This window comes from Gavialis gangeticus, unplaced genomic scaffold, assembly GCF_001723915.1.
Source record: "Gavialis gangeticus isolate Ggan-Ray unplaced genomic scaffold, GavGan_comp1, whole genome shotgun sequence".
NCBI classification, from domain to species: domain Eukaryota; kingdom Metazoa; phylum Chordata; order Crocodylia; family Gavialidae; genus Gavialis; species Gavialis gangeticus.
The window spans coordinates 19,319,956-19,335,536 of record NW_017729000.1 but is presented as its reverse complement, the minus strand read 5'-3'; the positions used below and the strand labels follow the sequence as shown (position 1 = coordinate 19,335,536).

The 15,581-nt window shown below is 42.7% G+C and overlaps 1 protein-coding gene across 1 annotated transcript in view; it reads right to left on the bottom strand.

Moving 5' to 3' along the window:
• Positions 1 to 15,581, bottom strand: part of RBM27 (RNA binding motif protein 27) — a 33,149-nt gene that overhangs the window by 11,549 nt on the left and 6,019 nt on the right. The window contains exons 4-9 of the mRNA XM_019506373.1: positions 7,822 to 7,913; positions 7,064 to 7,257; positions 5,990 to 6,250; positions 5,123 to 5,353; positions 4,474 to 4,608; positions 2,138 to 2,287 (exon numbers count right to left, since the gene is read on the bottom strand). Coding sequence (XP_019361918.1) covers positions 2,138 to 2,287; positions 4,474 to 4,608; positions 5,123 to 5,353; positions 5,990 to 6,250; positions 7,064 to 7,257; positions 7,822 to 7,913 — 1,063 coding nt within the window. The remainder of the gene's footprint in view (positions 1 to 2,137; positions 2,288 to 4,473; positions 4,609 to 5,122; positions 5,354 to 5,989; positions 6,251 to 7,063; positions 7,258 to 7,821; positions 7,914 to 15,581) is intronic.

Sequence of the window (15,581 nt, the reverse complement as noted above, 5' to 3'; positions counted from 1 at the left end):
TTTTTTTTTTTTTTTTAAATTAAAAGAAGTGCTGGGAGGGTGGAGCCTGCCTCTGCCCTGCTACCGCTTGCCCAGCTGCCATGGTGCAGGGGGACGGCATGATGCAGGTGCAGCTTGCTCCACATGGCAGCAGGGCACAGGCCCCACTCCCAGCACTTGCACTGCGTGCCCCTCCTCCCCCCTACTTGAGTAATGCACCCCCCTGCCCTGCCTGGGCAGCTTGTCCCAGCCCCAATCCACACCTCCCCCAACCCCAACAGATTTACCAGCTGGAGGCAGTTGTCAGCTACCTTTTTAGTTTATGGCCAAATCTCTGAAATGCTTTGAATCATCCAGAGCTTTGGTCTCTCGATTTGATTTGGATTCAAAGATTTGGTTTCCATATCGAAACAGCTACTGAAGCTTTGCACAGCCCTACTGATTCTCCCTGCCTCTCAGATTAATGCTGGCTTTGAAGATAAGGTTGCAAGAGGCAACAAACAGGCTCGGCTACAGGTTCCATTATGCTAGGCTTAAGTCAATCTATGGAGAGAGTCTGTTGTTACAGCCTGTTTGTAGACAATCCTTCAGATTATAATTTCTCTTGACAAATTATTCTTGAGCTAAAGGATCAAAACAGAAGGGCAGGGGAGGAATACAGGAACGTTAATACCTAACAAATCAGTTTTAGATGCATTTAAGAGAACTGGGAAGGTTAGGATCATTTCTCCAATATCTATTTGCATACTACTTAGATATGTATCTTCACTGGTCTCTTATCATTTTTACATATGACAAAAACAGCGTACAGAACTGATCATTTACGTATAGCTTTCACAAGGACCAGAGACATCTGTAACACCTAAGTATGTTCATCAAAAATAAAGGACACACTGTGAAAAATCCTAGGTCTATGTACAAGTTTGGCAAACAAAAAAGGCACTAACACGAACTGGCCTACAATAGTATTGCTTTCCCTGTTATTTGCTGGAATTCACTCTTCAAGAATGCAGAATGGTAGAGCTTGTGATGAAGCCCTCATTTTGCATTTATGGATACCATAAACCTAATTGTATTCATAGCATCTACTATCTAGAAAACTGCAATATTAGATTCCACACAAAGACTATTTCTTATCTGGTTTGGGGGTGGAGGGGGGCATCAGTTCTTACAAACAGTCTTTAATGTTTACTACTTAGAATTCAAATACCATAATCAAGTTTTTCTCATTGTGAAAGTCTATGCTAACAGTGCATGGTTCAACATAGTGCATTTTAATTCATTTTTTCATACAGGATATTGAAGTTGTTACTTAGACCATGGGTGGCCAACCTGCCGTGCACATGTCCCAAGTGGCACAGGCAGTCCCTCTGTGGGACACAGCAACAGACTGGGGAGGGAACAGGCAGCAAAGCAGCAGATTGGGGAAAGAAAGAACACCAGTAGCACTTGGGCAAGGTGTGGGACTTAATTGTGGCATGCCTACCAAGGAGACTGACCCCTCTAGTGGCTTAAATTATGAGCTCATCAACCAAATAAAATGCAGATAAGTGTTCCATGTGCAAAAAGATGCAAGAGTCTGGGGAAACTAACATACGTGGCTTACAATAAAAGTCAGAGTCTTATGCAAAAATAACCAACCATAGCAATTTCCTCATCCCAACCCTTATGGCAGTTGAGGTAGAAAGGAGATGCCCTGGATAAAGGACCTGTGTTCCCAATTACTAAAACAAACCTTTAGTAAATTAAAGCAACTTTCAGTATGCTTGCCATGATGGGTAGTAATGCTAGGACAACTGAGGGCACAGAGCCTATTTTCTGTACCATCTCACCTCACATATGAACTGTGCACTCATTGAACACACTTTGGGATTAAAAGGAAAACAGACTGGTAATATGCATTTGCCTACACAACAGCAAATCATCTGTTTTAAGCAACAGGACTATTTTGCTTTTTAAATGCTCAGGTTAATAAGCAAAAACTATTTTCTACAATCATAAAGATCTGTATATTAAAATTTGTAGAAGTATTTCAGAACGTTAATTCAGTAGCTCACACTACAAGATTCAGCTGGGAACAAAGAAAAGGAAGTGATCGCTGATTTGGCTCTGATGATGAAAAACACATTCATTCACAAGTGTCAAGATACTCTCTTACCTCGTGGATTTGTATCCATCTCTCCAGACGTTAGGCCAATCAGATTTGGACGTTGTGTCTGTGTCCTTGTAAAGAACTGTCGGTACTGAGATCTACCTGCACCAGTAATACTAGGAGCTTCTGGGTTATAACCATCTGGCTCATATGTATCTATAAAGAATCAAAAGATAGAAATAAAAGGGGTTTCCAAGTAATTCAGAAGTTCTAGGTTGGTTGTATGGGCAATGTTCACAGTCTGACATCTAGAGTACTTGAATAATGCTACTGAACTTTTCTGTATTTGTTTGTTCATGTCATTTGTCACTGTGGCTGATAAAGTGTATGCATCAATACTTCATGCATTTTTCTGGTTAACTGTTAGTTCAGAAATTAAAGGAAAATTTAAACCACAAGAGTTGTTTTTAATGTAGAATAAAATGGCACTTCCATACATACATAGCACATTTCACCAAATTCGATTGTGTTCCACTGTCTCAAAGAGAACAAAAGGATATTAAGTCTCAGTACATGTTTGCAAGTAATAATTGATAATGTTATACTCCAACAATGTTTGTACAGTCTTCTTTCCTAGGGGCAGCGATTTTGTTTCACAGACAGCGCATGAGCACATGGACCACATTAAAATAAGTCTGCCAAAGGAAGTTGAAATACTGGATGGTTTACTTTTTCTTTAAGGATATTTACCTGCTAAAGCAGCCAGTAAAGATAATTTAACTTGCGATTAGCAGTTTGATTCCAGTAAGACATAAGGGGAGGGATAGACATTAGTAGGTAAGAAAAACTAAGTTGGAGAAATAATAAAGTCTGTCCTAAAGCTCAGCTCAGGGATGTGTCCCCCTCTACCAAATCTATAAAGGAAATACACACACAAAACTAGACTCGAGTAAACTACTGGAAAGCCTCCAGTTATCACTGTGCAGCCTAGAAGGCTAATTACTAAAGTGGAGCGATTAGTTCAACATTAAGTGTGCTTATAAAGCCCATTTCTCATTTTGCTGAGAATACGCCTCACTTGCACTATAAGCTCTAAAATATATTGTCACAGAATAAGCAAGAGTGACTTGGATGTTTGAAAAAGAAAGAAAGTTAGCTCTGGATTCTGCTGAGGGACGCCATTAAGCACATGTGAATTGTCCCACAGTTCATTTGATTTTTCACATATGACTGCAAGAGAACAAATCAGTGGCTGGTCTAATAACAGCAATAATTCAAGAGTATGACATGACGGTTTCCAAGAATGTCTTGGACAGCAGAATTATGTAGTGTCCCAGCCTCAATAATATCCTATGAATTAAGACAGACTCATCAATCATGAAAAGAAACCCTGTACCTGAAGGACATATCTTGGGGGGAGAGGGAGGGAGTGCACGGCATAAGCCACAAGAATTTGCAGACAAATGAACAAAGGTTTCAACAAGGTAATCAAGTGAACTGGTCACTTATATGCCCTTCAGAACAAGGAGAATCACTTGCAGGCTGAACTGGAGAGACTTTGAACAAGGTCCTAAAACACTCGCATAAAAAAAAAAAAAAAACAAAAAAACAAAAACCCTATGTTTGACTGTTAAAAAAATAATTAAAAATGGATATAAAAAAGTTAGAAAGATTACAAAACGTGGAAATACCAACAGACTTCGTAGCTGATGCTAGCTTTAGCTTAATGGTTTGTGGTTAGCTAATGATCAGATACCTGCTTTCAAGCATCCTACACAAGTAAGAGATACATAGAAGACTGACACATCCTCTGATCTTTTGTAGAATAATGATTAAACAACATAACTGAAGTCTTTTCTTTCTATCCTGCTCAGAATTACCAATGTATTTGGTCTACTTGACTTGTGGTTTACAATGTATTGTAGTCTACTTTGATACCAGTATGCATTTTACACATAACAAATGAAAATGTGCTGTAATAATAAGGAGCATGGGCTTTCAAGGGAGCTTTGCAATAAGGAGACTGGCCACTTTGTATTTCTCAATCTTAAGTTTAAGTGTAGATTTAAGTAAAATCTATGAAAACAACATTAAGACCGACAAATTTAATCCCCTCACTCAGGTTATTCATATTCCTTGAAGGTGCAAAACTCACTTCCCTTGGCTCAAGCCACGGTTGCACTGGTACGAGTAGGTAATGCCTAAATAAAACTCCCCTTAAATACTATTCTTTGAACAGTTATGTGATGCAATCATCTTTTGCACAATGCATGGAAGTATGGTATACAAAAAGAAAAAAAAGTCAGACTGGCCACTTTCAGTTTGGATAATTATCTCTATGCAACAGAAGGCATATTTTAATTTCACTTCATTCCAAGCATACTAAAAGGTTGTTTTCTTACGTTCAGATACTGTGTACAGTAGGTTGTGGGGTAAAGGAGGAGGTAGTCTTGCTCCCACTGGTGCCAGATTGGGTACTGTACTTGTCCCGGGCTGGTCACGATTATTTATGAGACTTGACTGTGTTAAAGGTGGTCCTATAACACCAGAAGAGAAAGAAAGAGATACTAGGGATAGAATTACCCTTGTATACATTTACAAAGTTTAAGATTTAAAAAAAAGCTGTAATCTGGTTTCAATGTAAAAAAAAGCCCCAAACATTCAACATATGATGCCACAGTTTGGTTATTTCTCTCTCCCCACCCCCACCCAAAGAAAGCTTAATGCTAAAAGGTAATTTTTTCCCATGGAAATAATCAGTTATTGTGAGGGCTTATATTTGGTACAGCAGCTTCTTCTTCAATTTCACCAAGGGAAAAAAAATCTTGCTCAGTGCAAGACCACAGTGGCAAGAAATCATAACTGAACTGTTTAGACTACTGTTCTCAGACAAGAACTACACAGAAAAGAAACCTTTTGTGAACAAGTAAGCATTTTTGTGTTTAAAGCATCCCATTTTCTTGGGTTCTTTTCAGCTCACTTCAGTTCAAACTAGTACCATATATTTTTTTTTTTAAAGTAATACAGAAAGACTTTCAAGCTTTAACTTACTTGGTACAGGGAGCACAACAGGAGGTGGAGGCTGTGGATGTGCTTGTGGAACTGGCATTCTCATATTGTGAGCAGGGCCTGGCATAGGAGGCATTAGCATGCCAGGAGGAGGAAGTCCTGGGGGTGGTGGTGGAAAAGGAATCATGCTTGGCAATGAAACTTCATCTACTACCAAAGGGTCATTTCCATGATCAAACTGGCAAAGGTCACCAAGGACACAAAATCCTCGCTCTGTAAAGACAGTAATTCTGTTACCCTTTGTCCATTTGAACAGCGATTACTATAAGAATTGTCTAGGCATTGGTATGTTGTTACTAAACAAGAGATACATTAAGTTAATATATTTCTGAATCAATATTATATCATGAAACAAAAGAAGTCCACACTAGAATTTAAAATGAAATAATTAGCACAGAGGCAAATAATCTCAACTCTTTTGACATCAGCATGAACATTTTATATGCTCTGTGACAGAAAGCAGAGAAATACCACCTGGTTTGTGTCAAGCATACACTATATATTCTTCTGAAGAATTGCTTCTGACTGAAGTATTTGCCAAGCCATGAACCCAGAATTGCAAGCAAACTTCATCTGTCCCCAGCCAGTGTCAGAAAGTCATCAGATTTTAAGCAATGGTTTCCAGCAAAATTAAATCTTCCCCAATAGTAAGAATGCATTTATGAACCTGTAACCTACGAGCAAGATGCCCCACGTACCCCTAAACATAATTTGCTGCCCACCTGCAGCAAAAAAAATTATATACATACAAACACACACACACACCTGCTCCCAGTCACAAAATATTACATAGGAGAGGTAAGAAATAAGGCACTAGGAAGAAGGTGGAAGATATACTAAGAACCTTACCATCATAATCTCGACACCTTCTCTTAGGTGGAGGGTTTCTACCAAATGAATTAGGAGCGTTATGATTGTTATAATAATTTGACCAGCTCTCTGTTGTGTTTTCAAGATGGTGGGCAGGTGCAATCACAGTAACAGCACTGGGAATAGACTGTGCAGATGAATACTGTTCAGTAGAGTTACTGGGCGACAAAGACACTGGGTTATATGAGCTCTCCACATCGTTCCTTTCACTCTTGAATTTGGATCTCTCTCTGTGCTCAGCTTTAACAACAACAATGAAGCAAAATAAATCAGGTTAGTTTTCATACTTTTGTTCAGTGCATCAGAGCCTTGCAAATAATGGAATGCCTAGATAGTTAATGAACCACACACCATAATAAAAAGAAAAGAAAAACAGTCCTTCAATCTATGTTCTATATGGTAGCTGTTCTTGCAAGATTAGATTTCTTAATACTAGAAGCAGATCCACAGCCAATGCATCAGAGGTTTTCATTAAAGAAAAAAAAGGCACAAACAATTCCCTTGCCTCAGTTCCTTCCCCAACCCATTTCCCTTAATTGTAAAGTAAAACATCTCTTTCCTCCAACAACAACAACAAAAAGATACCATTATATGGAAAATTGCCCCAAAATCCATTACTCTTCATTTGGTCAATCACTTCAGTTTCTGGATTCCCTGCCAGAGGCCAGTGGATCACAGGATACCAGTATTCCATTTAACGAGAGAAAAATCTTCCCCCCAAAATGGGAACAATTTACAGGACCAAATCAAGGTTAGTACATCTTCCCCAAAAGATACCAGCATCTCTGTTGACAAAGCTTACTATTGTTTATCCACAGCACAAAAATACCAAGGGCACATATCTACTGGAATACACCTGTGAATAAATTAAAATAGAGTTTATAAAAAAAATTAATTCCCTTAGCTATACAACTCCGAAGAGCAGCTCCTTAATTGCTTTATGCATCTACACCTCCCAGACAGTTCTTTAGTGAGCAGTGTGAAACGTTTAAAAGATGTCCAATTTCTATTCATATTACAATAAATCACTGCAACAATACTTTTACTCCTTACCGATAGTTCGGTTTGCCTCTCGGTCTTTGCTTCTACCCCTGCTGCGACTGCGACTTCGACTTAACCCTCTGCTTTTACTACGACTCTTACTCCTGCCTCTTCGCCAATCATATTTGTCTCTGTATAAGTCATTCCGATCGTAGTATCGGTCATAATCCCTCCATTTACCATCATCTCTCTTCTTCTCTCTGGTTCTATAAAATATGCATATGAAGAGGAAAAACAAGCCCTTGATCAAATCTGGAGTCATTAAAGGTCCATCATGTCTCTCCTCACACCCAACTTAGTGACAATCATATCTGAGACAGCATCCAGCCATACTACCCAGAAAATAAGGGTTTTCAAAATTAGGCTATTTGTAAAACTGAAGGGAGGAAAATACAAGAAGAATTTGGGAGGGTAAAAGGAGAAATGGACAGCAATAAAAGCACAAAACAATAAACTTCTGGAAAAGCTGATAATGTTGCATGTAAAAATTAACACACTACCCAAAAAACAAAAAAAGAAAATAAGACTGACAAGACTTCTATATCTTCAGTCACTCGCACACCATTATGTTCTCAGAGAAAAACAAATTCTACCTCATGGCTACTCCATGTCACAGATGAAGTACAGTAGTTCATAGCAGGTAGAAAGGGGAAGAAATACCCACGTTAAGTGTAATGGCTGTTCCAAGAGGTGAAAATTCAGCTTCAAAAACAGCCTGCCAACAAGCAAAAGGAAGATTTGAACTTCTCGTGACCAAATCAAATACTAACCTCTGCTCATTAGACTCCGAACGGTTTTTCTGCGGGCTACAATGCTTCTTCTTCTTGCTCTCTCGCTCTTCTTCAAGTGACTCCTGAAAGGTCTATTTGACAGAGAAATCATTTTTAAAGATGAATGTCCAGAAGGTTTTGAAGATGGCCAAGAACTAAATTAAGGTTTAGTACAAACTAAAGTAACAGCTATTTGGGAAAATAGGACATCCAAGATAATCAGTTTATTTTCATTATTACTGCTTGCCAATGAAAGTTAAGAATATTCAAGGGTTAATGGTTTTCCATCTTCCAATTGACTGAAGGATTCCTTACTTTAACTAAGAAAGCTTCTAAATAAGATTAACCCCACAGAGCAAGTAGTGCTCTTTCTAAAAAGCTGATCTATAACTGATATAAATTCTAGAATTTATAGGCGATAAACAGTCCCTGTTAAATACAGGTCACGTGTGTTACTGGTATTAACAAATCTCAAAACTCTTTTTTAAAAAGTCATCTCTAACATCTTTTTAAGCCTCTTTGAAATGAACTCCCTCAAAACTTACTCTAAAAGTTTATTCGCACCCATTTTTCTATAAACAACGAACCACTTATAAATTATTAATTTTGATAGCAGAATTAGAGCTGCAACGTAGGGCTGTGCGAAACAGCACCATTCCACTTTGACTTCTGTTTTGACCGGAACAGTGTTTCGTTTCGAAAGCACTGTTCTGTTTCATTTCATCGAAACTGTTTTGACATTTCGCCCATAGATTACTCCGCACCCAGCACCGGGAAGATCAGTGCTGCCACTGGCCCCAGCTGGCAGCACCAGCCCCCTGTGATCCGGCAGGCCGATCAGGGGCCGCACTCATGTGAGGGGTCCGGTACAGCCCCTGCAGCCCTCCTGGGGATGCGGGGGACCGTCCCTGATCGGCCTGCCGGATCACAGGAAGCTGGTGCTGCCGGCTGGGACTGGCACTGGGCACAGCCCGTGCCAGGAAGATCGGTACTGCCACTGGCCCCAGCCAGCAGCAGCAGCAGCCTCCTGTGATCCAGCAGACAGATCAGGGGCTTGCCTGCACCCCTGGGAGTGCTGCAGGGGCTGTGCCGGACTCCCCCTGGGGGTGTCGGTCCCCGATCTGCCTGCCAGATGACAGGAGGCTCCTGCTGCTGGCTGGGGCCAGCAGAAGCACCGATCTTCTTGGTGCTGGGTGTGGGCCGTGCCCAGTGCCAGTCCCAGCTGGCAGCAGCAGCCTCCTGTCATCTGGCAGGCCGACTGGGGGCCTGTACACCCGGGAGGAGTTCAGCACAGCTCTGCAGCCCTCCTGGGGGTGTGGGAGGGCCCCTGATTGGCCTACCGGATGACAGGAGGCTGCTGCTGCCAGCTGGGACCAGCACTGAAGCCAAGTAAGTCTGGTTTCAAAACCTGAAATGTTTTGGAGTGCCCTTGTTTCATTTGAAAGCTGAAACAAAACAAAAGCCTTTGAAACAATTTTACTGTTTCAAGCTCGAAACGCATCGAAACGAAACACTGGGCGAAATTTTGCACAGCCCTACTGCAACAGCTTTTCAGAAAATGTTGTATTTACTTATTTTTTTTTTTTTATGAACCATGCTTACATCAAGATTACATCGAAGTAAATAATTTTGAAGATGTGGATAACGTCATCCACAGGAAACATGCAAGTCTGAGATGCATAGCAAGTCATCTTCTATAGTAATTTAAATTGTGGCCTTCGGTCTACCATGATCCGCTGGCTGGGAAATTGGCTCTGTGGTCGGACCCAGAGGGTAGTAATTGATGGAAGTCGCTCATCATGGTGTCCTGTGATGAGTGGGGTCCCCCCCAAGGCTCTGTCCTTGGACCCATATTGTTCAACATCTTCATTAATGATGTGGACGTTGGAGTAAGGAGCAGAGTGGCCAAGTTCGCCGATGACACCAAACTTTGGGGCAAAGCATCCACACCAGAAGACAGAAGGGCGATCCAGGCTGACCTGGACAGGCTCAGCAAATGGGCGGATGAGAACCTGATGGTGTTTAACACAGAAAAATGCAAGGTTCTCCACCTTGGGAGGAAAAACCTGCAGCATGCTTATAGGCTCAGCAGTGCTACGCTGGCTAGCATTACGGAAGAAAGAGACTTGGGGGTCATGGTTGACCACAAGATGAACATGAGCCTGCAATGTGATGCTGTGGCTAGTAAAGCAACCAAAAAGCTGGCTTGCATCCATAGATGCCTCTCAAGCAAATCCCGGGACGTCATTCTCCCCTTGTACTCGGCCTCGGTGAGGCTGCAGCTGGAGTACTGCGTCCAGTTTTGGGCTCCACAATTCAAAAAGGATGTGGAGAAGCTTGAGAGAGTGCAGAGAAGAGCCACGCCCATGATCAGAAGTCAGGAAAACAGACCTTGCAATGACAGGCTGAGAGCCATGAGGCTCTTTAGCCTGGAAAAGCGCAGACTCAGGGGTGATCTGATGGCCACCTACAAGTTTATCAGGGGTGACCACCAGTTTCTGGGGGAACATTTGTTCACCAGAGCACACCAAGGGATGGATGACGAGGCTGAACGGTTATAAACTCCTTCAAGACTGTTTCAGGCTGGACGTAAGGAAGAATCCTTTACTGTCTGAGTAAGGAAGAATTTCTTTACTGTCTGAGCCCCCAAGGCCTGGAGCAGCATGCCATCGGAGGTGGTTCAAGCACCTACACTGAACACCTTCAAGAGTAAATTGGATGCTTATCTTGCTGGGATCCTATGACCCCAGCTGACTTCCTGCCCTTCAGGCAGGGGGCTGGACTTGATCTTCTGAGGTTCCTTCCAGCCCTAAGGTCTATGAAATCTATGTAAAGATAACCCTTACATAGGACTGGCTATTATACTATGTACTGGGGACCCACACTCCATCCAGAAAACCCCAAACATCCCTAAATTAACTGAACAGAAGCCATTTTAAGACCTAGCCTCATATGAATTAATGTAATTAATGTTGTGGCACCAACAGAAAAAAACGCTACAAGGACAGTGAACTTTTTACCAAAAGTCAAAGAGCATTAAACAAGTGTAAATTTTGATGTGAAGAGAAATGTCCTGAGACACTGTGATATCCTATCTATTGCAGAGCTGACTAAGTTATGAGTCTAAAGTTTATTAAGTTATGCTTCTGACCTTTCTGAAACACTATAACACTACTCTATTTAAGTGCAAAAAGACTATGCATTTACCCTAAGTCTGCACTTACCCAAACTCAACATCAATAACACTCATTAGTTCAGGTGCAGACAATTATCTGAGGTGTTGTGGGCCAGCTCAGCACCCACTCCTCCCCATGCAACAACTCACCAAAACTCTTGTGGGAATGAGGTTGCAGGCAGGCTGGCAGTGCTCAAGAGCAGGAGGGGCAGGCGAGGCCAGGGTCACAAGGCATGTTCATGGGGTGGTGACAGCATGTAGCTGGGGCCTGTGGCAGAGCTGCGATCTGTTGCCCACACACCCCTGTGACCAGGCGCAGGTTCCAGGGACAAGGGCATGCAGGGAACCATGGTGGATTTGATTTAAAGCAAACCAATTTAAATCACAATTTAAGATCACGATTTAAATCGCTGGTCAGGAAACCTCGATTTAACCATTGTTTTCTTCAAAAGGTGCACTCTTGTTCAATATCCTTTATTCATTTAACTTCTTGAAATTTTGCACTTTTAGAGAAAGGCAAGGGCTTGACCGTGTGTACACAAACTGGCAGAGAGACAATATGGTTGATGGGTGGGTAATCAGGCCTGTTACAGCTCATCTCCATATACTTCTGTTAGCAAGAATGTTCTCTCTGGAGACAACAAACTCTCCTTATGCCTAAAGAAGGGTGTTTGTGTCCAAAAGCTTGCAAAGAACAATTTTTCCAATTATTTAGTTGGTCTAATAAAAGATACCACATCTACCTAAAGAACCTTGTCTGCCTATGGATCTCTGGAGACACAAATCAACAGTTTGAGAACTGAAACAAAGCATCACAGACATGCTTAATGGGATTTTCTGGACCAGTGCTTCTCAACCTTTTCCCATCAGGACCCACTTGCCAAGATCAATGGCCTGTCCTGACCAATACCCCCTGGCTATGCTGGCGTGTGACCTCACACCCCTACTGCCCTGCCACAGCTGGTGCAGTCCCTCGCCCCCTTGTGGCTGGGTGCCAAGGCTGTGGCAGGGCAGCATTTCCCCTACCTTCATCCAACTGCTTGGACTGCTCCCACAACCATACCTGGCTGCATCCTGGCCATGCCCCCAGCAGCCGCTTGCAGGCTGGAACACTGAGAAAATGCAGGAATGTTGCCAGCCTGCAAGGGGAAACCTATGCTTTCACACACTTTTCTGGCACAGGCTCGTGACCCTTAGAAACGTTCTCGTGACCCACTTTTAGGTCGCGACCCACAGGTTGAGAAGCGCTGTTCTAGACTGAACACTAAGTCCCACTGGGTAGAGTGGTTTTCTTTAATCTTCACTAATTTATAGGGGAGCCTCTGGGAAACTCATAAGATTGGGCCCCTAATATAGTCTGTGGCCTGTTGTGACCCATTTATAAAACTTCTAGAAAGGTTACATGAATATATTGTCTCAAATAGTGTATAATTAGAAGTTACAATCCCTATTCCATGAGGATATCTTTGAGCTTTAACGTATCTTAAATTAGAACTATTTTTTAAGTTGTTTTTTTTTTTAAAAAAGCATCTTAACAAAAAACACCTCCAAAAATTGTATTAAATGAAAAAGCCAATTTTTTTTATTTATTTATTTTTTTAAGTCATTGATTTTTATCCACCCTGCAGGGAACAGATCGTGGCTTTGCTGTGGCCCGGCCCCACATTGTCACTGCCCCAAGATCCAGGGGTCTCCCTAGAGACTGGCTAGAAGCTGTGCAGGCAGGGTACTCCAATCGCATCTATCTGGCAGAACGTCCTGCCCACACGGCTCCTGACCAGTCTCCTTGGAGACCCTGGGACCTTGGGATGGTGACAGCATGGGACCAGGGCAGAACTCTGGTTCTGTGGGTAGGGATATGTACTGAGCGCATTGTGACTCTACCCTAGCCCCAGCCCCATGCTGTCACTACCCCAAGATCCCCAAGTCTCCCAAGCCCCACCTGCCCATCCTGCTCCCCAACAGCCTGTGCCCCATCCCAGCTACCTGGCCAACTGCCCTGTCTGCACAGGTCCTGCCCCGATGTTGAGTGTGGGACGGATGGGCCAGGGTGCCCAGGCAGTGGGGCTGGGAGATGCCAGGGAGATGCCAGGGTGCCCAGGCAGTGGGGCTGGGAGATGCCGCCACTACTGCGGCTTGTGGGAAATGGAGTCTGGCAGGCGAACTGCCCCAGCCCTGCTGCACGCCTGGGCACATGCCACGGCCCAAGCAAAAATTGCTCTGCAGGCCAGATCCAGCCCATGGGCCATATTTTGCCCATGCCTGCATTAACTACAGAACAGCTGGCCTCAAGTTTTTACATTTCATTAAGGTTCTTTATCTTGTTTCACAGAATGCCGTACGTCTCCAACAGCAGCCTTGAAAGTGACAGGATGTTGTCAGTTCAAGGCTACTTTAGAAGCCTCGAAATTAAGGCTCCTATAAGTTTCATCAAGTATCCAGTTACAGAAAATTGGAGGGGGTGGGAAGGAAACAGTGGGACAAAGACTTCCTATGTACTTAAACAATATGTAAATAACTGTTCATTATAAACTAGGGGTCTGAAACCTGTAGCTTGTGCTGAGGGGAGAAGTGCTGGCTGAGGATAGGTCCTAAGATGTGCCTTCCCAAGACTAGAGGTAGGATGTATGAGCCCAGAGCTGGAAAAAATTGCCTACTGTGGTTGAAAGCAATGAGCTAAAAAGTGAACCAGCATCTTGTTATGCAATTAAATGAGCTATGTACTTATCAGATGTGCATTAGTAGAGTACACGGTATGTGACTTGTTTGGAGGTTGACTGAAAACAGCCAATCTACAGCTATTTGATACAATCACTTAAATGTCACAGAGGTAACATTAAAAGGCATATCAAGAGATTTCTATGATCTATGGATACACTCAGAAGCAAGAATACAAATTATAGGGAAAAAGGATCTATTCAGAAACACTTTTCTTCAGCATTGTTTCTGAAGTGTTCACTCAAAGGACAAACTTTAGGAGAAAAAATACTAATAGTTAACAGTACCTGGTATACATGGATTTGGGGGTGAGGAAGGGCAGGGTGAGGGAGAAGAGCCAGACTATCATATATCCCATCTGACTTTATCCAAGCATAGCTAGCTCTTTTCTGTGGTAACCATGTTAGCTTGATTTAAAGTCAAGCACTTTAGCACACCATGACAGTAGTACATGCAAAGAGAGTTTGTGTGTTTCTACTGCATTCTCTCTCCAATACCCCAGTAAGAAGCACTGTGGGCTAATATGCTTATAGAGACACATAGGAAGACATTCTCCAACTTTGGGATTCATCAATATTAAGAGTCACAGATACATAGAACTCCCCTCTTGTCAGCATGGAGGCGGAAAAAGATCTTGGAGTCATCATTGACTCCAAGATGAACATGGGTCGGCAGTGTGGGGAGGCAGTTAGGAAGGCCAACCGTACCTTGTCATGCATCCACAGATGCATATCGAGCAGGTCCAGAGAGGTGATCCTCCCCCTTTATGAGGCACTGGTCAGGCCGCAGTTGGAGTACTGCGTCCAGTTCTGGGCCCCGCACTTCAAGAGGGATGTGGACAGCATGGAGAGGGTCCAGAGGAGGGCCACTCGCATGATCAGGGGACTGCAGGGCAGGCCCTATGAGGAGAGACTATGGGACCTGAACCTGTTCAGCCTCCACAAGAGAAGGCTGAGGGGGGATCTTGTGGCCTGTTACAAACTGGTCAGGGGGGATCAGAAGGCATTGGGGGAGTCACTGTTCCCCCGAGCACAGCCAGGAGTGACCAGGAACAACGGTCACAAGCTAGCAGAGGGTAGATTTAGGTTAGACATCAGAAGGCGCTATTTCACGGTCAGGGCGGCTAGGGTCTGGAACCAACTTCCAAGGGAGGTGGTGCAGGCTCCTACCCTGGGGGTTTTTAAGAAGAGGTTAGATGAACACCTTGCTGGGGTCGTTTGACCCCAGTACTCTTTCCTGCCATGGCAGGGGGTCGGACTACATGATCTTCTCAGGTCCCTTCCGACCCCAGAAACTATGAAGCAATGACCAGTTGAAAGAGTTAAAAATCCACATAGAAAATGACTGGGATAATTATAGGTATAACGTAGCTCTTTAAAAACCAAACCAAACTACTTGTTTTCATTAGAGAAAGAGTGAAGAACTGTAGAATGAAAAATAGCATGCAAACTGCCATGGAGAACACCCTGTTTTATATCAAAAGACTCTTCCTGAGAGAGAAGAGAAATGCTTGCTATTGAGTTACACTAATGGCAATTTTCCTACATTTTTTTAAAAATTATTTTTACTGCATGCACAATTTCTACGTTTAAAACATTTGACAATCTACACGCATATCTTTCCACTGTAGTTATTAAGAATATTACAACCCATCTCTCAAACCTCTCCACACTACATTCGAATCTCCTTAGGAATGAGGAATGATCTACCATGCCACTGATCGAAGAGGCTCTCTGCTGAGATAAAATTGTTGTACTGTGTAAAAAAAGAAAGCTGTACTGTGTTTCAGCTACTACTAAACACTTGAACCTGGAAATGACATGTCCACTACAACCACACTTTTTTTTTTTTTTTTTTTTTTTTTTTA